A 26,271-nucleotide genomic window follows, 5' to 3' on the forward strand; every position below is an offset into this window, starting at 1 on the left:
AAAGTTGGCATCCTGATGCAGAAAACCTAAAAAGTGATTGATCATCCACACGGTGACCAAAGGAAACCAGCATCATTTTAGGACTGGGACTTGTAGTGTCCTTCCTCTGGTGACACTAACCTGAAGGTAAACATGAATATCATGAACAGGAACATCAGGGGCCGTTTGAGGAAGTTGTGACTGTTTTGATTGTTGATTAATCAACTACTTTGAGTCACCAAACTCCCTTCCCTCCAGTACGATCACAGTGTGGAGGACCAGTTCTCAGGTCCCCTTCGGGACTGGTGCCCAAACTCCAGTCTGGCTTTTGTCTATACTTTTAAAGGTGCTGTTGTCTGTAACAGCTATGTAGCGTAAGAATGGGACAAGACGCCATGTTTAGACAGTTTACAGTGCAGAAAGCACCTCTCCACAGCTCAGTTATTCATGTCTGATCACCAGAAAATACACATCAATCAACATTTCCTTCTTCATGTAAGAAACCTGCGTAAATATGTTTTAAAACATGTCAGTATTTTACTTCCCACAAATTCAGACGCTTTTCATTCCCAGAAATTCTTTCATTCTGTAAATGTTGTAGGATTTTGTAAAAATGCAACATCCAAACGCGTTTCATCGAAGGATCAAAAAGGAGATCTTAAACATCAGAAACCCGACTCAGGCAGGAGTTGTAAACCAACGTCACCGTTTCTGTCCTGAAGCATCCGCTTGCTCCTCACCTGGCGTTGTCGTATCCTCTCCAGCTGTGCCGACCGTCGGACAGGCAATGTCCGACTGCCGAGCTCTCCTGGACAGTCAACGGCCATTTCCCGGTGTCCTCCCCTCAGCTCCTCATCGCCTCCTCCGCCTCCTCCCTCCCCGGCAACATGGCCGTTCAGATGGGAAGTTGTCATCTCTCACACACGTGGCGCGCGGGGTGTGTTGGTTGGGTTATGTGGAGATAATGAGAAGTCTAGGAGGGTAACTCTGTAAACAGGGCGGCCATGATACCATCAGCTGTGGAGAAAACAGAAGCACAAACAGGAACGTAAGAACTTGACTCATATTTACCACCTTCTGGTCTTTCTGGCTAAAAATTAACCTTTAAAGTAGATTTCATTATTTGAATGATTAATTATTCATTAAAAATCACTACAAAACATGAATTATTTTCTATATAATAAACATTAGGGCGATGGGGCTTGATGGTTATAGATTAGGATGTTGGATGTATGAAATATATATTTGATTGCATTTGTATTTTATACATGGTGTCTGATAACCATTCTGGTGACCTACGTTGCAAAAACATGCAAGCACAAGAACTGCAATAAAATGATCAAAAAACCTGTTTTTTAAAATCTTTTTTTTTTTAATTAAATCACTTTGACAACTTCAGAGCAGCTCAAAACTACTAAATGTTTAGTCATTTTAAGACTTTTAAACTAATTATTTGACTTCTTAATTATTGATCAAAACAAACCAACAAAAACATGAAATATGAGCTACATAATAAATATTAGGTGGACAAGGCTTTGATGGTGATTAGGTTCTTGGATGTGTCAGAGATCAGTAGCACTGATTGCTTTTGTTTCCATGTATCAGAAACTTCTTCTGGTGAGGTTGTGGGAAAAACCTCCAAATATCTTCCATTAAAACTGGGATGTGAATTTATCAACAACTCAAAATTTATTACGTTCCCACTTTTTGTGTTTACGATTTGATGCAGAATCGATTCTCAATTCAAACAGATTTTTGACTCATAATTATTGCAATTAAGTAACAAAATGTGCTAATTTCCCAAGTAAGTTCAACTTCCTATAAACTAGAAAGAACTGAGAAATTATTTGGGCCGATTCGATTTAAATTACAAAACTGTTTTTTCTCATTTTTCTTCATTTCAATCAGGAAAAAACAACATAGTAGCCAGACCATCATCCTGCTGCTATAACACCCAAGAATACAAGCAAAAAGATCAATAAAAACAATAAAAATGACCAAAAAAAAATGTTATAATTGATTATTTTTATTTATTTGAAAAAAAATTGTGAAGCAAAAAAAACCTGATTTTCAATTTTTATGATTGAAAATCATAAAACCATGAAAAGTACACATTTTAATCACACCGTCATTCCAGTTTAAAGCTCTGCATGCTCTCATGTCAGGATTTCATCTGAAACAAAAGTCATGATGTTTCACATTTTTACTGGGTTCCACCAGATGCGACATCTTTCCATGAGGAGCAGATGCATAAACCAGCAGGAGGTGCTATGAGTGAGGAGTGTGTGTAAGAAATAATTTCTGGTTATTAAACTGCTGTTTAGATGCTGATTGGGGAATAATTTTACACACACATTAAAATGCGGTTCCTCCTGGTGGTCCTTCACCCTTTTTTTCCTTCCAGATTCAACACGAAAACGTTCAGCTTTACATCAAACACCTTCCTGACGTTTACCTGCACTTCCTGACCGCTTCCGACCAGATGCAGTAGCGTACTGGATCAGCAACTGGTTTAGAGACTGCGTGAGTCATTAACCATCAGCATGACGGAGTGGGATACTGGTTCCACGACACAACAGCAGCCATTAGCTTCTGCTGCACCGTTTTGCATGACAACCTCCAGACACTTTAGATATATAACCATGGCAACGGCTTGATCAGCAACCAGGTGGTCCCAACAATACGAGGGGGGGGGGTTTGATGTGAAGGAAGAGAGATGGATGGACGTCTTATCTTTAAGTGTCACATAACAGCAACGTGTTTGATATGTTATCTCTCGGCAGCAGGACTGTGGTCTCATGGTCTCACACACAAACGGCGGAGGTCCCATGATGCAGCGGTGAGGAATGCCAGGCAGCCCTGGGAACAAAATTCCACACATGGGGGAAGGGAGTGTGTGTGTGTGTGTGTGTGTGTGTGTGTGTGTGTGTGTGTGTGTGTGTGTGTGTGTGTGTGTGTGTGTGTGTGTGTGAGAGCGGACAATCAAAACACACTTCCCTTGAATTCTTTGTGTATTTGACCGTTAGAATTCTGGGAAAACACAATGGAGAAATATTCAGGGGGAGATTCAGCACGATGAGCTGAAGAAACGGAAACAAATCCAGCAAAGACCTGCAGGACCTTAGAGATGGATGTGGACCATCAACTGTTGGCCTAACCCTCAACAGAAACGGTCTCCATGGACTAAAAGTCCGTGTCAACAGGCCTGATGGGGGATGAGTCCTCCCCAGAACTCAGACCCTGTGCTACAGATGGATGTGCAGCAGAGAAGGAAATCAAACCTTCCCGAAGGCCCATTTATGCTCCGTGCAAAAGATCGTTACGGAGCATTGCGCTCATTTTCTGCACCATTTATTTAGTTTATTTTCAGAACCGTACCCTGAAAGAGGAAAAAGAGTAGTACGGTCCGAAACTACCAGGGCAGCGACCCACAACAGAAACGAAAAAGAAACTGCAATGTAAGGCTGCAACTAACGATTATTTTAATAGTTAACTAATCTGTTAAAAATAATTAGTCACGATTATTTCTGTCCTGTGCACCATCTGTGCTTCCAGTAGACTCTGGTTCCAGTATTTTTTAGCCCACTCTCTCCATCTGCATCATATGAATGTCCCCCTGATTCCCAGTCAGCCCCAACATAATGTCCTTTAGAAAGTTAAAAGAACAACTCCTGAACCAGCTGAATATTAAATTTAAGCTGAACAACTTACTACTAATTTATTCTGAAACATCCAAACTTAGTTATAGTGTCATATCCAAGCTGGACAGAATTTCCCTCAAAAGGAAAACAAAATAAATAAAATATTTTCATTTTGGTAGAATTGCATTGAAATGATTATTTACATCTTGAAAACATCCTTTAAAACATTCCTGAATCCAAACGGTGATCCGGATCACCACCAGAATTAAATCATTTCTTCCTTTTCACATTTCCAACAACTCCTGAAAACTTCATGAAAATCTATCCATAACTTTCTGAGTTATCTTGAACACAAACAGATTAACGGCGGTAAAACCAGAAGCTCTTTGGCAGAGGTAACAACAGCACATCGCTACTCGCTAATGCTAACTTTACCATCAGGAACGCTGGAAACCATGACTCCGGGTGCTTTCCTTCCAGATGGTCATGCATGACTGTCGTGCTGCCGTGGTTCGCCGACTCTGCGTGGCAGACGACACATTTCACCTGTTTGACACTTTGTTTAGCAGGAAATATCCCCAAACTTTGGAAATAGGTTGCACCGCCGTCAGTTTCTTCTTCGTTGTTTAAACAAAGACGCTGCAGGACAACACTGCCCCCAGCACTTCCTGTGGTGCTTTGTGTCATTTGCTTGGTGTGTAGAGTTCTTCTACTGTCTGAAAAGCCGCGGTTAGTAAATGGTGTTAAGTTGCCTGGAGCAGCGTTTTATTAACAAAGCTGTTACGGCGTTTATAACGAGACACGTTGACAATGAAATTTCGCATTGATGAATTTTTGTTGTCGACAAATCGTTGCAGCTTTACTGCAATACATCTAATGGCCACACAGACCACCACCATCTACACGCTGCCTCGTCTTAATTTCGCTCTGAAAATGAGCATCATTATGACCTCCTCCCCCGTCGTCATGTCTGTTATTGTTTGAAAGTAACGTCAGAACTTGGAAATGAACTCTGAGCTTCTCTGAGAACAACACTAGATTAAAAACACAGTTAAAAATGAGAAAGGACGGCTCTCTCTGCATTAGGAATCCAGTATGGGGAATAACCACACAGACAAATCAAATACCACTTTAAGATGTAGAAAAATCTGCTTCCAGGAAATGTTTTCATTAAGACAAATACAGTTCCGTCACTCTGAGGTAACTAGCAGGAATTATTAGGATATTGAACATTCCACAGTGAGGAAAAAACAAAGAGAATCAACTGTAAAATGTGGAATATGGTGGAGTTTTCGATGGTGCTTCAGCCAAATAAACAAGAAAAATAGAGCTCTGATTCCAGTGCAGCTTTAGGGAGTATCAGAGATGGACATGAAGCTGCGTACGGAAAGCCAGTCAGTCATTTTGTGACACGGAGCAGAAACAATCACCTCATCTTCAACACAAACAAAAGAGATGATTGTTGACTTCAGGAGGAACAGAAGTAAACACAACAGTATTTACATGCTGGGAGAAGTGGAGGTGGTGGACAACAGACTGGAAATGCAAGATAGAACCATGAAGGACAGAGCAGATTTCACTTCTTAAGGAAGCTATTATGTCTGAACCATAGACTGTATTAAAAAGATGGGCGGAGCCTCCATGACATCACCCGTAGGTTTCTGAAGAGCTGAATTGAAGCTCGGTGGGCGGTTCCTACCATCACCATCTTGGCAGGGGCATGCGTGTTGTAACTCTGGTTCTGGTTCTATGATGGGTTCAACTAACTCATGAGCTATTTTAAAGCCTAAAATGTCATTAATGTATAAAAAAAGAAACATGTTTCAGCCGGCATGTTTACACAGATGCTGGACAAACTGATCCGATCAGTTGTGTGTTTAAATGATGGAAATATTCAATGCGATCATGACAGTTTTTACATTGCAATAAGTAATCCTCAACTCTTTCATAGTTTCCAACAATAATTTCAATAAATAAACAATAGTTTAAAAAAAACATCCATGCATATCACTTCATATGCAATCCTTAAAATGTCATGTCTCTCAGTTACGATGCATGTTGCTCATAACTGCAGAGAAATATGTGCACTGTTGCATGTGAAGTGTTTTGGCCGTCAGCAGAGATCCTTCCTGATAATTCTGCCCAACTAGTGATGAAAACACAAACAAAAGACGTCCAGTATGGAAAAGAAAAACCTGTTCAAGAACAGCATGACCGAGCAAAAGTCATGATGCAGATACGAGACGGAGCCGCTGGTACATAGAAGCAACACTGGAGCCATGAAACGGTGAAAAGTGCTGCAGTCTGAAGCTCAGATTTCACACAAGCTGAAAGTTTCCGCTGCAACCCAAACATCCTGATAAATACCTTAAAGATTAGACATAAATACTGATCATATAAACGATGTTCAGTAGGAGACCCTGCTGATTACAGGCCGGTGCATGGCTCCAGTTAACTTATAGATGTTTAGACTGGTGACTTGCTGTGTATTTATCATTAAGCTGTTTCTAGCTGACTCACATGTACGTTCCGGTATGTTCATCAAGTCACTTTTCTAGTTTCAACACACAGCAGCCTGCTCAGAGTTGCTGTGTTTCAGAGGGATTTGGTGAAAAAGTCTAACCAGCCTCCCAAACTTCCCTCTTATCAGATCAGCCTTAGTAAACATCTGTGTAAATGTGTATACGTCATTAAAACTCCCATCAGTTTACTGGGAATTTTCCAGGAAATTTTACATTCCTGGTACTCCAGCCAAATAATCTCATTATACAAGAAGGTTTTCTTCTCTAAGCTGACATTTAAGTGTTAAAGCTGGTGGTCAGAAGTCAGTTTTACATCACAGCAGGGCTAATTTGGGCCAAAAGTTAGATCAAGGCATCTGTAGACGTTGTATTTAAGACAACTGAGTGGGATTGATGTTAATCTGAATTTACTGCAGGTGCTCTGTAGGTAGAAAAAAATAAATATTGTATATTTGTAACCCTTAAAACATTCTCACATTTTCTAAGAATGATAGGTAGTGTGTCATTCTGGGACAAATTGTGATGGATACCTGACCCTTCAGCTGATCTACAGAAGTTTTCCAGGCATTTATATCCCATCCAGAAGGTTTATAGCGCAGACACAACATGTATAGTTAATCCACAATGATCCACCATTATTTATCACATCTTCATCACCATCACTACCATGTTGCCAAGAGACCTCTATTTTCACCTGGACATTGTGATGAAGACACTTCCTGTCAGACTTTCCACCAATCGGAGAGCTTAAACTGACGGTAACGTCCAATCAGGAGCAGCCAAAGATAAACAAGTGATGAGAAAAGCAGGAAAATAATGATCCTCTACGGCTGGAATAAAGCCAAGAAGACGTTTGGGATGCAGCTGAGGTGGAGGTGCTGCAGTGAGGAGAGCAGGTAGATAGTAGCAGGAAGAAGTGTTTTCTTCTTCTGGTTGCTCTGTATGCTGCTATATTAGGGCTGGGTGATATGACCATAACCTCATATCCCGATACAGCTTATTTTATCTCCCCATAACAATATATACATAAACCTGTGTAATGTTGTGTCAGTCATCAGTCATGTGTCAGATGTTGCTAGGCAACAGCAGCAGTGATCTCCTTCCATCTGGGGGAACTATGGCCATATGACGTTCCACAGGTAAATACCTGCTGCAGCGTTTGGTCTGGAGTTTATTATGAGCTTTCGCCTCCACTTGATGCTGCTTTTGCTGCTTTGGCTCATTGACTCTATTCTTTATTCTGTATTCTTTATCCTGATTACTGGCTGGTCATCTTTTAATGAATTACCCTGTTCGAAACACGACTGCTACCGTCTTCCTCCATGTTTGTTTATATAATAGAGCATGCCATAAAGCGTATCTTGACGTGAAATACCGCAGTACAGCACCTTATTGTGGCATAAAGGATAGAGCCTTGTATGAAAAATGGACATTTTCTATTGTCCAAACTATATATATCGTCATATCGCCCAGCCCTATGTTATATCTATTGATCCCTTCATTTTAGCCTCATAATCTGACAGCGGAAGCTGAAGACATTAGGGTTGGGAAAATTGAAAAATGTACAAACTTATTTTTTCAAATAAATAAAAAATAATCCATTATGAAAAATTTTGTAAGTTTTATTGTTTTTATTGATCTTTTTTTTTTAACTGGTATTCTTGGGCGTTATAGCAGCAGACTGTGTTATCCAAATTGAAATCAAGAAAAATGACGAGCAAAATAAAAAAAAAAAGTTTTATACATTTTTTTTGTTTTTAATCTACATAAATCAGCAATATTGAAGAATTGAGAGAATCGTAATTTAAATCGAATCGGCACCCAAAAAAAAATCGGAATTGAATTAAATCAGGACAAAAGCATATCGTCACAGCCCTAGAAAATATCATGTCCGTAGGCTGACTGTGCTTTAAAATTAATTTTCAAATCGATAAAGTGTGATCTATTTCAGTTTGCAACAATAAACTTATAAAATAAAACCCCTGCTGCGACTTTATGGTTGAAAAGAAATATGCATTACTGATCATAAATACAACATTAATGTTTCCATTTGAATTTCCTTTAAAATGTAGTGATAAGTCATCAATAAGTACCTTTGCTAAAGTAATACTGTTGTTGTCGCCATTTGATCCTAAATCAAACAAGAAACAGCAGAGGAAGCTCAACATTTGACCGGCTCCATGTAGGACGGCTTAAAATAAGTCTTATAACATCATTTTAGCAGGTGTTGGCTAAGTCTGTCCATGTAAACACCGCGGCCACAAGCCAACGCTGCTGCCGAGTAACTGGTTTTATCCATGTCATGCCAACTAAAACACCTCATGGAGAGGAAAGCCAACAGAGACAAACTCACTTTGAGCTGTGATCCATACATTCCTTCTCAAATCTGAAGGTTGAAGCTTCTGGTAGAGTCTGCAGGGGGAGAATGAACCCAGTTTGCAGACCAGTTTTCCATCAAATCCCTGCCCTAAAACCAGTGACTTGGCTAAATAAGGCCTTATCTTCTGACCTACTGAACTGCAAACTGCCACAGAAAGACACGCAGGGTTGATGACCAAATACCGCCCCCCCTTTCTTTCTCTCTCTCTCTCTCTGCAACAAACAGACACACAACCATCTGCCGTCACAGCTAACCTCCTGCTGTGCATGCATGAATGTGTGTGTGTCTTACTGGGAAACAGAAAAGCGCTGCACAACGAAGGGCTGGGAGCACAGGGAGAATCTCACAGTTCATCACCATCAGAGTGGTTTCTATTAGCCTGAATTTCCTCTCAACTTAATATAAATTCTGCATTCCTTAAAGCTCAGCTCCCGTCTGCATCAGATGGTTTTTTTTCATCAAGTTTCATAAGGTAAACAGGAAAATGAAACTATTTTCTTGGTCCGGTTACAGACTACAATGTAAAAAAGATTCTGTCAGTGCAGCGGTGGAGAGATGAGATGGGTTCAACCTGAAGCCAACAGTGTCCTGAAGACAATCACGTGTGTTTTCTGGAGATTCCCAGAGAAATATGGATGCAGCTGTTACCTGTTATCAACTGCTTCCACTTAAACATCCAGTATCCTCCTCCTCCGTGTTAAATGAGCAGCTTGTCCTGTCACTGCAGGTCCAGGAAACAAAGCATTGTGAGTTACTGCACAGAGGAATGAGTTGAAATGAAGTCCAGCTGCGAGGGAGTCGCAGTAAATCTCACAGATATCTGCAGTAAAACTGATGGCTGCCTCTGGAAAACCTTCAGCAGGCTGGGCAGCCTCACCCCAGATTAAACCGGTACATTCTGGGTTCAGGTGAAGCCGCTATCCTGGTGGGGCTCGAACCTTTTCAGCCACGAACCCAAAGACAGCGTGTGTTGGTGTTGGCGAGTGTGTGTGTGTTAGCTCCTGCTGCCATGCTTTCAATATGAGGCTTAAAAGCTGGTAGGAACTTCAGAAATAAGACGGATAAAAGGGTTTTTGGTGGATGATGTTAAAACTCAAATATGCCGAAAATGAAATTCTCTCTACCAGATAATTTCAAATTTAGATTTTTTTTTTTTTGTTTCAGGACATATTTTAATAAAAATTATGAATACGAGGCTTGAAAAATATCAGAAACTTAAATAAATTTGATGGATCTGGTTCACCTACTTGCCCAAAGTCGGCTTCTCACGCTGAAATAATGCTAAATTAGGATTTTTTTTTTTTTTTTTTTTTTTTAATTAACTCTAGTAAGCAAATTCAGTAAGTAAAATAATAGAAACTTAAATAAATAAGCAAAATAAAGTTTTTTGGTGGATCTGGTTCACCTACTCGCCCAAAGTCGGCTTCTCACGCTGAAATAATGTTAAATTAGGATTTTTTAACACGGTAAAAATTAACGTAGCCATTTATGCATTTAAGCATATATTTACAAGAATCTGGCAAACCCCCTGAAATAATCTTGGGACCCCTTAATTCTGGAAAGATTGCTCCATCTTTCACATAAAACTGACTATTTATCCATTATCTTCATCATTTCATATTATTTTATGATGCTTGCACATCTATTTAAATATGTCTAAACATAACTTTGTTTCTTCATATTATTTTATGTCTTTTTTTATGCCTCTTCTGCATGTCTCTGTCATGTTTGCAGTCTTCTATGTCCAGCACTTTTATTTGTAATGTACTGGATTGTGCTAAACAAATAAGCTAAATGACCAGTTAAAGAGGTGATTCATTGTGGATGTTCCAGTTTAGAAAGCCAGTAGGATTCACTGGCTCATCAGGCTGACTATTGTAATAAAAGCCGAAAAAAACGTACAAAAACACACACCGCTGTGTGCGCCACCGACCCACAGAAGTCTTAGTTTACACTTTATAACTGCAGCCATGTTTACATGTCATGAATACTTAACTTTACAATTAAACGTGATGTTTAACGGCATGATTAATTCGTTGTAAAGATCCAATAATATCGTCTTGTTCCAGAGGAGATGATCTCTGAACTAGATCATCAGATCAGGAAACAAAGTTAAACAACATCAACGAGTTGCTTTGTTTTTACATTACAGCAGAGCAGATCAGTCAGAAATAACACCAGATTATATTTAAAAAAAACTGCTTATCAAAGGGATGTCACCAATACTAACGTCAAACTGGGGAGAGTGGTGGCTTAATGGGTCCAGGCTTGGGTCTGAGGTACCAGGGGTCCAAATCAACATTGTAGGACCCTGAGAAAGGTCCTTAACTTCACCACCTAATCCCCCATTTGCTGCAATAAGCCAGCCCACTGCTGGTGAATCTACTAGACACAATCCAGGGCATCATTTTCTTAGTGGAATTAAGCAAGTAAAGACTCTCATTTCACAATTAATCATGATATTATATGCAATTTAATGCAATTAGTCATAAAGATGAGGAGTGTGCTATCTGAGGTACATCATGACTAGATTCCTTTACAGTTCAGGGTTAAACAGATTGATTATTAAACATTTGCAATGCATCTTTTTTCACCATTCATGTTTATGTTTTTCTACGTTTATACTACTTTATACTCCATTTAGTATCCATTAATTCAAGTAATCAAACAAAATTATCATCACTATCTTTTCTTTATGTTGAATCATAAATAAATCACGTTAAACATATTTTTCATAATGTTATTAAATGTTTTGATTTAGTATACAGGCAAAATGTGTTAGCAGTACTTAGAAACAAGAATCAGAGGCGACTTTTTTCTAGGGCCCGACAGATATATCAGCCAGCCGATATTATCGGCCGATATGGGGTTCCAGGGTGATATCGGCTATCGGTAAAAAATTTCAGATTTTTTATTGATTTATTTTTGTCATGTTTGTTTCTGAGACTGCCAAGTTAAAAATGTAATTGGGCTACTTATCCAGCAGATGGCGCCCATGTCTGCTGGATAAGTAGCGGGGGCGGGGTCATCCTTGCTCATGGCTGCCTACCGTGGAAGCCGAGACAGAGCAAACCGGACGGTGAAACAGATAGAAGCTGAGCCAAGTAGGGTGAAGTCTGCTCACGAGTATTTTATATTTTGTCCCTGGTAAGTTGAAATGTTAAATAAACAAACACAGTTATGTTTTCCCTCTTACATTCTCTACAAACTTGCAGCAAGGAATGCAGTGCTTCGTGTTTAGCCTGGTGAACGTGTGTGAAAGTTGGTGGCTGTGTGCCATTTACACAACTTCTGAATACTTATTATTATTAGTGGTGCAACAGATCATTATTGATCTGCGATCTGTTCGGATCAGTATCTACGGTTCGGCACACACGTGATCACCGGATTGATTAAAAAAAAAAAAAAGCTGCGTGCATAATCGTTCCACACAAGTGCGGCGCGGTCATGGCGAACAGAGGAACTTGAACGCCTCAGTTCATTCTAATCCCCTGTGTGGGAACACTTTGGTTTCCCTGTCAGATACGATGAAGAAGGGAAGAGGTCAGCTGATAAAACAGTGACGGTGTGTAGGCACTGTGGAATAAGAAAACCGGATTTACATTTTTTTTTTTAAATAGGTGAATAATTCAGATAGTTCATGGTGTCTAACAGGTAAACATGAGTTTAAGAATGAGCTGAGAATGTTGTGTTTTAGCTTTGAGTATTATTTTTGAATTTTTTTCTGGTGGATGGATTTATCAGCCATTATATCGCTGTCAGTCTTTATATCGGTATAAAAAAAAAATCCATATCGGTCGGGCCCTACTTTTTTCTCCTCCTGTAACTTGAGCTGGATAAACATCTTTGTAATATTACTATTTTATAGTAATATACTTTACACCTCTCTCTCTCTCTCTCTGCTTTCTATAACCTCCATATGTAGCAAGTTTGTCCATGTTTTCATGTCCATAAAACTAAAATGATTGAGTATTATTACTATAAATAGAGAAGTAAGACAGCGCTGGCGAGAGGGTTTTCCTGCTTTTCCTGCTTTCTAAAGAAATGTCTGAAACATTTTTTATCATGTAGTTTCCAGGAAGAAGCCCCTCAAGTAGCGGTCCTGCAGCTTTCCCATCTGTTCTCTCTGACAGAAATCCAGAGTTATATATAGGATTTGTTCATTTTTCATACAGCAGAGGAGATTTTTACTTACTTTATTTGTGTCTGTATTATTTTGTTATGTTGGCATGGAAAGACAGAAAAAATAAAAAACCTTTAATAACCATTTCTAATTGTGACATCGTAATGACAGTAAACAAAATTAGATTAATTCATAAATGGTGAGTATAAGTTTATGTAAAAATGAAATAATGCTGGCATCAGTAAAGAATTAAAGGCATTCCTCACACTGGTGCCGCTCTGAAATCTTGTTTTTATTGCAAAAGTCCAAAAACTTAAAGTTGTTTTCTCCAGATTATCAGTCACGCTAACCCTAAATCCCAGAGTACAATGAAAATCGACTTCTTTTCAAGAAGAAACTCCAGTCTGTATGGGAAGAATCTGTCATAAACCCTGAAGTCAGATCATGGTTAATATCCAGACTCCAGCTGGAAGGCAAGTTGAGCCAAACTGGCTGAGGCAGGTTTCTTTGTGCTGATAGATAAAAACTGCTCAGCCAGCTCTCATTCTGCATGCTAAAATTATTCACACTGACTGGGCGCAACCAGGAAGGAAGCCTGGCCGTATCAGACGTGGACGGCTGAGAGGATACAGGACCCAGTGTAAATCTAACCCTGATTTGGTGACACGTTTTGATTCGGCGGCTGAGCACCAATCAGGTCAGAGAAGCAGAGAGCAGGAAAGCATTCCTGAGAACAGAGGGCTTCTGTATTTCACTGGCCTGTTTCCCAAAGCGCCCATCCTCACTCACTCACTCTGTGTACGGTAAAGTCAGCTTTGACCCTCGTCACCATGGTGACGTGACCCCATACCTGCCAGTATGGCCTATCTGAAAGGTCAACACAAAGTCCAGAGCATCGCCGAGGAGCTAAAACCTCTTTCAAAGGGAAAGTTACTGCACTTATGTAGCTATAAAGACGGGAATACAGACATCAACTTGTTCAGATAAAAACCTTCATCACTTCTTTTTTCCTTCAAATCTATGACTAAAGTAAAACATTTATGCCACTGGATATAATTCAGAACAGAATCTTCTGCACAGATAATTCCATGTATCAATGGATCATATGTGTTGCATCTAAACACTGTAAATAAGTTTTGTGTCCGATCCGTTCAGCTCGCTGCATTTTTCTTCCCTCAGCTTGCATGCATCGTGTCCACAAACACTGGACGCCTGTTTACAGGCTGTTTTCTAGTATATTTATAAGGCAGGATGGCATATGTGTAGTTTTACCACTTTAGTAGACATTAGGAAAGGTCACCCAACACACTGCCACTCACTGAACAATAAACAGATATATTAAAAAATGTCAAAAATACACCAACACATAATTACCAGGTTTACGTCAGTGATAAACAGGACAAGAAAATAGTACCAGTTGATTTTTCTATTATATAAATATTATATGAAATTAATATTTCTATAGAATAAATCAAATAAACTAAACAAAAAGTCAAATAATATCAAAGACAAAGAAAAGTGCCTCTGTGCATGTCTGTATAGGTAAAATATTGTATGTGAAAAAATGTGGCGCTGATTTTTTAAATAATTTATGCATCAGAGGGTTAAGTGCAAAGTGGCTCAAACTGGTTTTTCTCATGTTTTTTGTGCAAAATAAAAATAAAAACAAACAAAGAACCAAAGCAAAAAGTTTAGGAGTTCAATCAAAGCTCAAGATAAAATAAATGAATACAGCAAGCTGGACAGCCGGGTTCTAAAATGAAATTAAATGAAATAAAATGGAGCGGCGACCTGTCCAGGGTGTATCCTGCCTCCTGCGGTTTGGACCTGAAGCGGTATCAGGATGCATTTACATCACCTACATTACAGCAGGATGCAGAGGAAGCATAAAACTGTAATAAAAACAATCTCTAAAAAAAAAAAAAGAAATTATTTATATGACAGAAAGAGCTAAAATAAAATAATTTATAAAATGACAGAAAAAGCTAAATTAAAACATAAGACATAATTCCAAACAAAAAATATATTTTTCTTTTAACCCTCATACCATCTCTAAAAGCGATGACCTTTGTGTATCATTACACCCCTACTAGTCTTAAAGCAACCCATCTTCCTTTCTCCTCCTCGTCTTCTCAGCGCCTGTATTTTTTAAGCTTTACTCTCATTGTTTGTATACTAACCAGAGTTAGTGTCATAGAAACAAGTGCAGGCGTTTTACCTTGAACGTGGAGTTACTATGGCGTCATGCAAACGCTGTTATATCAGAAATATACACGTTTCTGTGTTTGTGGATTTCAAATGAAGGTAAACATGAAGACAGGAAGTTGTGATACGCCACACTTCAGTTCTGCCACAAACACTGAGGTCAACAGTTTAGGTGTAATCTAATGCAGGCTTGGCTCCACATACCACTCTCCTCAGATAAGATCCAAGGCTCTCGCATATTTGTTTCTGCACTGCAGCAAGTTTTATCCTCATTTTCCACAAAGTTCTTCCTCGTTTATGGTTGTTTGCATGTTATAAGGACATCTGTCTAGATAAATATAAAACAGGAACCAAAAACAACATCAGGAATACAACTTAGTTTCAGAATATACTTTTAAGAATTCAAAACAAAACCAAAACAGAAACTAGGGCACCAGACTGCTCAGTTTTTTAAAGGGGCAGTGAAATTTTGATGTATGTCTATTTGTTATCATCACACCCAAAAGGAGTCAGATGATGTTTGCTAAACAGGAGAGCTAACAAGAACCTATAGTTACCGCTGGGTTTTGTCAAAGCTTAAAATCACTGTTTACTGCTCTAACTTTGCTCACAGCTCGACTGTCAGCCAGTTTGACTCACAGCTAAACCAAATTTACACCCTTCGCCTCAGTGTGTGAGAATAACTCCCATGTAGCGCTAAATAAATGCAAACAAGTGAGCGGTGCTCTCTGGCGCCTCACCGTTTAAGCACATTATTACCACGACAGAAGAGACACAAATATGAAACAAATCAACATGTTGCAGGAGCTGGAATGTCCCGTCAGGTGATGCGGTACAGAACGATACATAATTCTGTTCTGTTATTGATGCCAATAAGCCTCTCCTTCATGAACCATCTCCAACTGGTAAACACAGTAACGGTAATTATTTTTTTGTTGTTCCTTGGCTATTTTCCCCTCTCTCACTGGGAAAAGAGAAAAAATGGACCTCCATTTCAACATCCCAACAACACACTGCACCTTCTGCTGGGTGCGCCACGCCGCCACCATAGACAGTATATGAAAGATGGATGGAGCCTCTGGCGGTTTAAAGTGAAGCCTATGTGGAAGTGCATAAAACTGCAGTTCCTCCTTCATCCACTAGGGGCTGCAAAACAGAGCAAATCCCCATAGACTCCCATGTTAAAAAGACCAACTTCACAGCATAAATAAACATGTTTACAGTAAAAATAAACATGTTTACAGCCTGGTACAAAAATCTATTCTCGGTTTAATAGGTCAGGTTTACCTTCATGACAACTGTGGGGGGAGTGAATTTTTTTCTAACTCACCCGTTTAAAAGTAATTTGATCTTGAAGTTCGGCATATTTAGGGGCGTGTCCTTTTGATTGACAGATAACTGATCTCTTGCTTCAAGTCAAAAGAACGTAGAACAACCGCGGTTTTTAGCCGGTTAACAACGTGACTTAGCTTTAGCCCGCTTACCTCCGTTAGCTGGTTAGCTCCGGGTTAGCTCAGTTAGCTCTTAGCTACAGAGAGCACAGAGTTTGCTCGATGTCAATCATCCACCATGCCGTTCACAGCCCCCCTCTCAGCTCCACCTCTTTGCTCATATTTGTATTTTCCGGGTGAGACGACACGCATGACGCTGCCAAGATGGCGATTAAAGGAACCGCCCACCGAGCTTCGATTCAGCTCTTCAGAAACCTACGGGTGACATCATGGAGGCTCAGTCAATCTTTTTATATAGTCTGTAGCCGCCACCTATATATTTATAAATAACTCATTCTAAGCTACAATAACACTTTCATTTTGTTGCAACTGTACTTCTGTAAAATCTGTATTTATGAAAGCAATACTTGATTTTTTCTAATAAAAAGCCAAATGAGTTACACACTGTCCTGTAAGATATAAAATCCGCTAGTGAAACATGATTCAAAAGGTAAACTGTTGCACAAGTTCTTCTGACATGCCATATATTTTGTTCCTTTCCACACTTTGTTCTGTTCTTTTAGTTATGATTAACTTGCCTTTTACCAGTTGCTGCAATGACTGTCCAACATTTCATTGTATTTATAAGTCTTTTATTATCTACCAAACAAAACTGCCGAAGGAGGCAAAACATTCACAATTTGCCCCTAATATAAGGATCCATGAAGGCATATTCAGAAGGATCAAATCAGGCCATTCTCCTTAAAGTTCAGATGAAAGAACCCAGGCTGCTTGTGGAAATATATGCATGGAAAAGATTGGAAATTATGTTTTTCAGGTTTTGTTTTTGTAGTTTTTGTCCCGACGGGTTTGTTTTGGTCCATCAGGGTCCACATAATAAATTAACATAATAGTTAGCTATTTTTTATTGTATCACTCACAGACAATCAGTTTGTCCATACACAAAAACAATCAAGCAACAAAAACAAAATAGGCAGAAGCAAAGCTTGTATGTCTAAAACAAACAAACAAACAAACTTTAACTTATAACTATTGGTTTGTTGTTGACTCAACTTATTTAGAAGGTAGGAAAAACTAATTATTATTATTATTTCTGTGAATACAAAGTGTCATTGACCAGTGCTAAGAAACAAGAGCAGGGAAACACAACAACAGTCCTCTGTCAATAATTACACATCATCAGGGTGAAGTTTCAGTATGTTAGGGTGGAGTGACAGCTATCTAGCATTAGGCTAGCTGAACGAAATTAAGTTTTCTTCTTTTGACTCTTCTGTCAAAGTGAGCCTCTAAGCTATTCGTTACATTTACAGCCGTGACTTTTTAAATTAAAATTGTTGATATAGTTTATGCGTGTCGGTTAAGCTTATTAAGTAAACAAAGTTTAAATAAAATATGTTCAGGCTAATGTTAGCCGCTAACGGCTAGCTGTGCGGCACCTGTTGATAACAAAGCCTCTTCAACCCGGAGCGAAAACACTGCTACACTCACCCCTGTGTCTCAACGCTCCAAGCACTCCTTTACACAGCTACATCCAACTCCAAACTCGTTAATAAGTGTCAGTGTTTATCCAAATAGTCGTAGTTGAAGCTGCAGTTTACTCTGATGAACAGTTTCGTTGGAACACACTTGTTCCTCGTTGATCTGCAGCGATGACTCTCCCTCCTCCTCTTCTGTCTGTCACCTCCAGATCAGACAGGGGGAGGAGTCAACGGGTTAAAACAGCATTGCTGATTGGATAAAAGTGGTGAAAGGAATCCAGTCTAAACCAATTGAACATGTCGTTACAAAACTAAATAAGGACACAGCAGAATGGAATGATACGTTTGCTGACAGTCGGAAACTCTAAAATGCTGGCCGCTGACAGGAAAGCTTTGAAAGAGTATTTCCATAAATAAAAAAAGTGTGAATAATGAAGAACAATTAAAGACGTAAAAGCAAGAACTGGAATATTTCTATTAATTAATGTCATGCCTTTTAAAAAAAAAAAAAAAAAAAATTCAATTTATTTTAAAATGAACACCAAACAATAAATAAATCTATTAACAGAAAAATTATAAATATGTATGAAAAAAAATCAGCTTCCACTTTGATCATACCAATGAATAATTTTACACAAGTATAAATAAGTAAATATGTGCATTTTGTTGTTATAATGAAAAACAAGAAGCATAGATTTATACAAACAAATCATTCATATAAATATACTAAATATTTACCAAAGAATTTACATGAAAATATTTTCAATTATTACAGATTAATAATTTATTGTATTATTTACTATATAAATTTTTATATTTGTACTAATAACTGGTAACCTTCGAAAGATTGTGTTATGTGGCAGAATAGAGGTTCTTTATCATCTTGCTGAAAATAGCATGGATGTTCCCAAAAAACATGCGGTCCTCAATGTAGCTGTCGTTTTATGCTGTAACTGGATGTTTTTGAAATGATGCTGGCAAACTTTGATCTGACCCCATCCCATCCCAGAACCCTGATCCGACCCAGTTTCACCACAGAACCCTGATCTGACCCAGTCCCATCACAGAACCCTGGTCCCACCCAGTCTTACCACAGAACCCTGATCCAGCCCAGTCTTACCACAGAACCCTGGTCCCACCCAGTCTTACCACAGAACCCTGATCCGACCCAGTCTCACCACAGAACCCTGATCTGACCCAGTCCCATCACAGAACCCTGGTCCCACCCTGTCTCATCACAGAACCCTGATCCAGCCCAGTCTTACCACAGAACCCTGGTCCCACCCAGTCTTACCACAGAACCCTGGTCCGAACCCGTCCCATCACAAGAAGTCAAAGTCGGATCACATGTAGGAGGAATGTTTAACTCAAAAAGAAGTGACATCAGTAGAACATGAGGTACAGAATAATCAGGATTATCTTTTATTCATTTTCAGTTTCAATAGTATCATTACAGAAAAACATCCTCTTCATTATATTTTATACAGTAGTAGTAGAATGCTGTGTCATTGCTTCATTACAAGTGCTGGTCATAGTTTATAGTGTGTGCAGTGTGACACTGAGTTCAGTCCAGTGTTACGAATCACTCAGTACAAAGGCAGTTTCACAATAACCTGCTTCTTCTTCTTCTTACTTGTATGAATCCGTCTGGGTTTGATTGGTCCTCCTTGGGCAGGTGCTCAGATGCTGCGTTCAAGTCGAAATTACATTTTCACAAGTTTCCCAATGCAGGAAAACCAAATGTTTAGATGTTCACAACTTTTACAGTAAGTTTTTTTTCCCTACAGTGTCAATTGTAACCTGAATGCAGCATGAGCTACCTGATTCTGTTCAGTGTGGTGCATTTGAGGTAACTGGGAAGTTTTTCTATTATTACCTGTATATAACAGCATTGGCATGTAGACTATGAAACAATTTTAGATTTTTTTTTTGTTTTTTGTCAGATGAGAAGCAAAGTCCACCCAGGTGCACCACCTCACCTGCCCAAAGAGAAAGACATGTCCCCCCTTTATGGGCATGCAGGTGTGAGGAGAGGGAGGCAATGAGGAAGGAGGAAAGGGGGAAAGACTTGTCTATCAGAGCAAACACTTTGTTTAGTTTGAAGAAATGTTAATCACAAGTGTTTGAGTCTGACTGACAGCATGGAAAACACGTTTGGTCATTTCTGTGTCTTCCAGCATCATGAATGTGTCGGATATGACCTGAATGCAGCTTGTGGCTTCATTTGGCACTGATGGGAAGAGTCGGCTGGAGGAAGTGAAAGGATTCGTCGGTGGTTTGTTTAGTAAATGTTTGAGACTCAAAGATTTCATTTGATGAGTTTGATTGTGCATTGTTGTTTCGTAAACAGTTGAAGTTGTTTAGCGTTCTATCAGCAGGATATGACAGCCATGTATGGAAAACAAGAAGTGTCAAAAAAGCTGCATGAGAAATATAAAAATGGAAGCTGAAACATAAATATTAAAAATGTGAATGAATAAATGTGGAAAGAGATATAATAAATTTTCATTTATTTCATGATAAGAATAATTTATAAACTTCTATTTTGAACTCAATTTTCACCGCATTTTTAGTTTATTTTTCAAACAAATTAATCTAAACGGTTGTTTTTCTTTTTCCTTATTCAGTTTAAAGACTTCTACCGAAGCCTTAAAGTGCCAAACATCCAAAATAATTTGTTTCTTTTTATAAATCATATTCTCATAATACAACAAAATTATATGTCACGGAGTCCAACTCAGCAATTTAAACATATTTTTGTTCGAATGTAACCAAATTTCAGCTATATTACTATGTCTTAAACAAATAAATAAATAATAATGATGAATAAATATCTTATTTACAAAGCAAACAAAACACCCAACTACAACACTGCGATTTCCATCTGTTATTGAAGTATTTTCATTTAAATTGATTTCTTAAAAATTACATTTTTAAACATTGCTTACCAATTTTGACTTTTCAAATAATTCAGACCATTGTATGTGTTTACGTACACACACATGCGTAAATATATATATATATATGTGTGTGTGTGTGTGTATATATTTTCTAATGTTATCCCAGTTTCAGCACTCTTTATATTTTAAGAAAACAAAAGGGAACAAATAGATTAAATAGTTTTAATTTAAAAAAACATAATTATGTACAATTAACAAAGAAAACTTTTAATTTTAATTGAAGGAAATATAAAATGCTAAATTTTATAAATGTGAAACAAAATACTTGGAATATTTATTCTACCGTCTTTCCACATTTAAATGTCCATATATCATCTACTAACATGTAGTTGTTAAATTCTTTCTGCATATTTTTAAACTGTGTTTTATGAAACAGATTAATTAAATGTTATACATATTGGTGACCCGTCGAAGGTGACTCGACCTTTCACCTGATGAGGTGGGCTTGAGCCGCCCACAACCCTGCAGATGAATAAATAAATGTAGAAATTTGATGTAATGGATTTTATTAGTGTAAACTCCTGTTCTCTCTTTCAGGATTTTTTGTCCATTTTTATGTCATTTTCATATTGGCTTGTTAGTTATTTTTAAATAAATTTCTTCTTACTCTGGCATTGATTTTCCAGCGATCCAATCTATTCTCTAATTCTTGGAGTCAACCTGCCGTTTTCGTAGTTGCTTCGTCAATCAGACAGACGTTTCTCCATGTTCTGACTAAATTACAGTACGAAGAGAACAGCAGCCAAACAATGGTTTGATTCACAGCCTTGAGGTGTTTTGATTCTTATAACTTGAGCGAGCACCGTAACACCGTCATGGTTGGAGACACAGTGTAGTTTACGAGCACCTAAACGCGACACGCTGCTTTCAAGTGATGTTTCTGAGCAGGAATCTTTATGTAACAAGTCAAAGTAGTTCACATTTACATGGAGGGAAACTGCAAATGAACGAGAAAATAAATATAAAGACAAAAGAAATTAAAATGATCTTTACATAAATTTGTTTATTTCTGAATATATTTATATACTTTTTTTTTTTTTTAAAAAGTGTGATTTGGATGAAAATCATTGTTTTCTATATCGTTTATTATTCTTCATCCTTTTTTTTTTTTTAAAAACCTTTTTAACAGCACAAACAGTCAAATCAACAACGAAGTAAAAAATTTATTAAAAATTAAAAACAGAAATATGCAGAAATGTACACAAAAAAAAAACCTAATGGTTATTCATTTGTATTTTTAATTTATTTCAGATTCTTACTTATTTTAGTGGCCTGAAATATTTAATTAAAGTAATCTTTGGCTATTTATTAGTAGTTTATTTTTCTTACTGCTAAGAAATCCCATGAAAAGACCATTTATTACAAATCTGAAAGCAGAAATGAGGCAATAAATGTGGAACAATCTGCATCTGGGAATAGTTCATCCCTCATATTTCATTTCAAACCATCGTGTTCTGGCTTCATTGAAATTTTCTTTTGTTTCCTCCTTTTCACACAAAATATTGTGAAAGGTGCTGAGGTGGGAGGAGATTCCTAATTTAGGTGTAAACATTAATTTCTGTTGTTTGACAGTATTTGTTGTTGCGTTCCTGTTCAGTTCTGCTGAACAAACAACCTTTTTACATGCCGACAACAGAATATGACACAAATCTGTGAGATGATTCCGGTTTACATGGAGAAGAACGGACAATTCGGGGGGCTTTTCCATTTTCAGCTGCTGCTTCCTGCTGAGCTGAAGTTGTCCTGCAGGTTAATGACGATCAACATCCTCGTTCACATCGCAGAGCTCCAAATCAGAGCCACATATGTCAGATTAAATGCTGAAAAGAACCAAAGTGGATCTAATCTAATTTTGTGTCCAAACGAAGCAGAAAAGACGAGACTGCTTATTTCCTGATGAAACCAACATTAAACCGGCTTCGGATCCTGATCTGGAAGAGCTTTGGACCCCCATTCTCATGAAAATAAACATAAAACTTCTTGATTCTGATTAGACATGAGTCAGATTATTCATGTCATGTCCAAGAGGCAACCTCCGGCGGTTAAAAGTGAAGCCTATGAAGCCTTGGTGCCAAAAACAGCAGTTCCCCCTTCATCCACTAGGGCAGGGGTGTCCAGCTCCGGTCCTCGAGGGCCAGAATCCTGCAGGTTTTCTATGTATCCCTGCTCAGACACACCTGATTCAAATTAATTAGTAGTAGAGCTTAATCAGTTGTGCACGTCATTGGCTGTTTAATCCATTTAGTGGAAGCTAGATGTGTTGGAACAGGAATACATGGGAAACCTGCAGGACAGCGGCCCTCGAGGACCGACTTTGGACACCCCTGCACTAGGGGCTCCAAAACATAGCAAATCCCCATAGACTCCCATGTTAAAAAGACCAATTTTACAGCAGAAATAAACATGTTTACAGCAGGAATTAACATGTTTACAGAAGAAATAAACATGTTTACAGCCTGGTACATTTTAGGTTTAATAGGTCAGGTTTACTTTCATGACAACTGTGGGGGGAGTGAATTTTTTTTCTAACTCCTCCGTTTTGAAGTAATTTAATTTAAAAATCTGTCATATTAAAAGGCCTTTTGTCCTTTTGATTGACAGATACCAGATCTCCCCGTTCAAGGAGGAAGAATGTAGAACAACCGTGGTTTTTAGCTGGTTAACAACGTGACTTAGCTTTAGCCCGCTTACCTCCGTTAGCTGGTTAGCTTGTGCTAGCTTGGGGTTAGTTTGGTTAGCTCTTAGCTACAGAAAGCTTGGAGTTCGCTTGATGTCAATCATCCACCATGACTCTCACAGCCCCCCTCTCAGCTCCACCTCTTTGCTCATATTTGGATTTTCCGGGTGAGACGACACGCATGCCCCTGCCAAGATGGTGATGGTAGGAACCGCCCACCGAGCTTCAATTCAGCTCTTTAGAAACCTACGGGTGACTTCACGGAGGCTCCGTCCATCTTTTTATATACTGTCTATGGTCATATTAGAATGACGAATGTCCTGTATCTACTTCCAACATCTGAACCAAGCTGGTAGACAAGGCGTTTATGCTTTCTGCTCCGAATGCTTGAACTATAAGGAGCTAAACGGATCGAAGCGAGTTCTACATTACCATCGGGTTTTGTACGGTCTGACTGGCAGCTACGATGCAGCTTCTGGTGAAGCACGTGGGACGTTGTTCCCGCTGACCTGAGATGCTGCCACTGTTAGTGGTCTTTATAGCAGTTTGTATCTAAAAGATTATTCAAAGGCAGAGTGATGATGTAGATTTGCAGATTTAACAAACATGAACCTTCGTGCGTGGCTTAAGAAAATTCCTGAAATATTAACCGATATTCCCCTGGATTTACCAGAAGAAGAGCGTTATGTCTTCTTCTGTTCAACTCGCAGACACCAAGACGTCTTTTCATGGGTTTTTGTAACAACAAGAAAAATAGACGGAAAAGGCAGTTTGAACCGCGCGGTGCAGGTCGACAAACCAGACCTGAACGTTGGGTTAAACTGATGCCGTCACAGCAGCCTATGTGTGATGTTCGCGTTTAACACTGATGTCCGACCAGAGAAACTTTCCCGCCTGTCCATGAACGGGCTGATTCTGCTTCACGTCACTCCACCTGCAAGAATTTCATGGCTTTCATTTAGAGTTCTAGAGTCTCAAAATGGTTTGAGTTCTGGAGAGGAATAGTCATAGTAAAATATACAAATAATTCCTGTATTATTTTCATTTCTTGGCAAAAAGAAAAAGAAATCTAATATTTACTGCACTGCTCCACGAGGAGACATAGTGATATGGCAGGTTATTTTCTTTATCTGACAGAGGATGACGGTAGTGCAGGTAGAAGTAGAAAGTAGTAAAAGAAGAAAAAGGAGGATGAGGGGAGGAGGAGAAAACGAGGAGGACGAGGGGAGAAAGGAAGGTGGGGGAAGTGTCTATTTCTGTATACCTACCAGGGAAAAACGCACAAAGCAAATGAAGAGGGGAGGAGAGGGCGTGGATACTAATAAGATGAGAATATTCAATCAGAACCATGATAATAATAATAATCATAATAAATAGAATATTAATTAAGGATATTAATAATCATTATTGTTAGGATAATAATAATAATATTACAGAATAAATTTCATATTTTTTTTATATTTTTTTTTCTCTGTTGAAATACAGTGATCTCCTAGAGCAGACCAGAGAGGGTTCAGCCTGCGCTGGCTCCGATTGGCTGTTGCATATGACATCACAGCTAATGGCGACCAGATAGACATGCATCACTTCCTGCCTCTGTCCGTTTCCAGTCCAGGCAGGAAGTCCTGGCTCTGCCGTGGTAACCGGTAGCGAATGATGTGGAAGTCTGGAGAGAGAAAGGTTTGGCGGGGCTGTTAGCGTGAAGGTGGGGGTGCTGGTGGTGCTGATGGGGGGGGGCGTTCATGATGAAAACTCACCTGCATCATAGCCGTCCGATGACCATAACGTCCACAACCTCCCCCTTGTGCAGCTCCACGTACTGCTCTGTCTTCGGAGGCAACATCAGCAGGCCGTTGGCGCTACGCATCGACATGAGCCGGCTCGACACCTGGTTGCCTGGAGACACAAAGGTCACACCTGTGTCAGCTGATAGAACTTTACATCCTTCCTGTTCAGGGCAGGACTGGCTGATTCACCGCGAAGGTGATTAAAGGGAAGTAAAGCGGTTCAACACACCAGGCTGTCGTCCCATCGCACCTGCTTCATGACCACCATTAAATTAGACTTTAAAGCCGGAAAAACAAACAAACACACCAGAGGATTCTGCTGGATCCTCATAATTAAACCCGCTCGTTGATGATTACTTGTATATTATTACTATTCCTCTCCAGAACTCTATCAGCATCACATCTATGTATTTAACTTGTACAGGTTTTGAGTATCGGTCGGAGGGTGGTGTTACGAGAGTGGTGTATGTGTGTGTGTGTGTGTGTGTGGAGGGATGTATGATGACTATTATATGTATTACATAGGTTAATTATTTTTATTTTGTTCCTTTGTTATTCATCTATTTAATTTATTTTTTCCTGTTTGTAAATTTCTTTCTTTTTTTTTGTGGACGCTGCTGCTCTTGTTTTGTGTTATTTTCATTTAGAGGACCCCGTTGAAAACAAGATGGTGCATCTCAAGGGGTTATTCCTCTGTCAATAAATAAATGTTAAATAATGAGGCACAGCAGGGCTGCATTTGGTCTCCCCTTGTGTTCGTACGTACCTGTGCTTTGCGCCCAGGGGAGCGGCTCCTGATGATGCCAGGTCAGAATACAGCGGTGGTACTCCGGTCTGGGATCCAGCTTAACGTCGCAGGAAAGCTGAAATATAAAACACAAAAAAAAAAACATTTGTTAAATAAACATCCATCACATCTAAAAAAGTTAAACTAAACGACTTTCTGCTCTTTTCTGCAAATAAGCAGCCAGAATATTTTCTTCCTCCGGAGGTGGGGAGGAAAGGGTTAAAGAGTTTACATTTACAGTTGGGCATTAACTTCTGATGGTCTCATTCAGAGGTGTGTGT

General features: G+C 39.0%; 2 protein-coding genes across 5 annotated transcripts in view; both read right to left on the minus strand.

Moving 5' to 3' along the window:
• pals1a (protein associated with LIN7 1, MAGUK p55 family member a) overlaps positions 1 to 17,938 on the minus strand; it is a 39,878-nt gene extending 21,940 nt beyond the window's left edge. The window contains exons 1-3 of one of the 3 annotated variants that reach the window (XM_079262608.1): positions 17,790 to 17,938; positions 16,335 to 16,556; positions 720 to 996 (exon numbers count right to left, since the gene is read on the minus strand). In XM_079262608.1, coding sequence (XP_079118734.1) covers positions 720 to 893 — 174 coding nt within the window. In that variant the 5' untranslated portion in view covers positions 894 to 996; positions 16,335 to 16,556; positions 17,790 to 17,938. Of the gene's footprint in view, positions 1 to 719; positions 997 to 8,495; positions 8,609 to 16,334; positions 16,557 to 17,789 lie in introns of those variants that run through there. The other 2 variants (XM_079262607.1, XM_079262609.1) reach the window with 2 other exon arrangements.
• Positions 17,939 to 19,284: 1,346 nt separating this feature from the next.
• Positions 19,285 to 26,271, minus strand: part of gphna (gephyrin a) — a 33,181-nt gene continuing 26,194 nt past the window's right edge. For both annotated transcript variants that reach the window (XM_079262118.1, XM_079262117.1), the window contains 3 exons: positions 25,970 to 26,066; positions 25,174 to 25,312; positions 19,285 to 25,082 (listed from right to left, as the gene is read on the minus strand). In XM_079262118.1, the coding sequence (XP_079118244.1) occupies positions 25,179 to 25,312; positions 25,970 to 26,066 (231 nt within the window). In that variant the 3' untranslated portion in view covers positions 19,285 to 25,082; positions 25,174 to 25,178. The remainder of the gene's footprint in view (positions 25,083 to 25,173; positions 25,313 to 25,969; positions 26,067 to 26,271) is intronic.

The sequence above is a fragment of the Telmatherina bonti genome, assembly GCF_933228915.1.
Source record: "Telmatherina bonti genome assembly, chromosome: 22".
NCBI classification, from domain to species: domain Eukaryota; kingdom Metazoa; phylum Chordata; class Actinopteri; order Atheriniformes; family Telmatherinidae; genus Telmatherina; species Telmatherina bonti.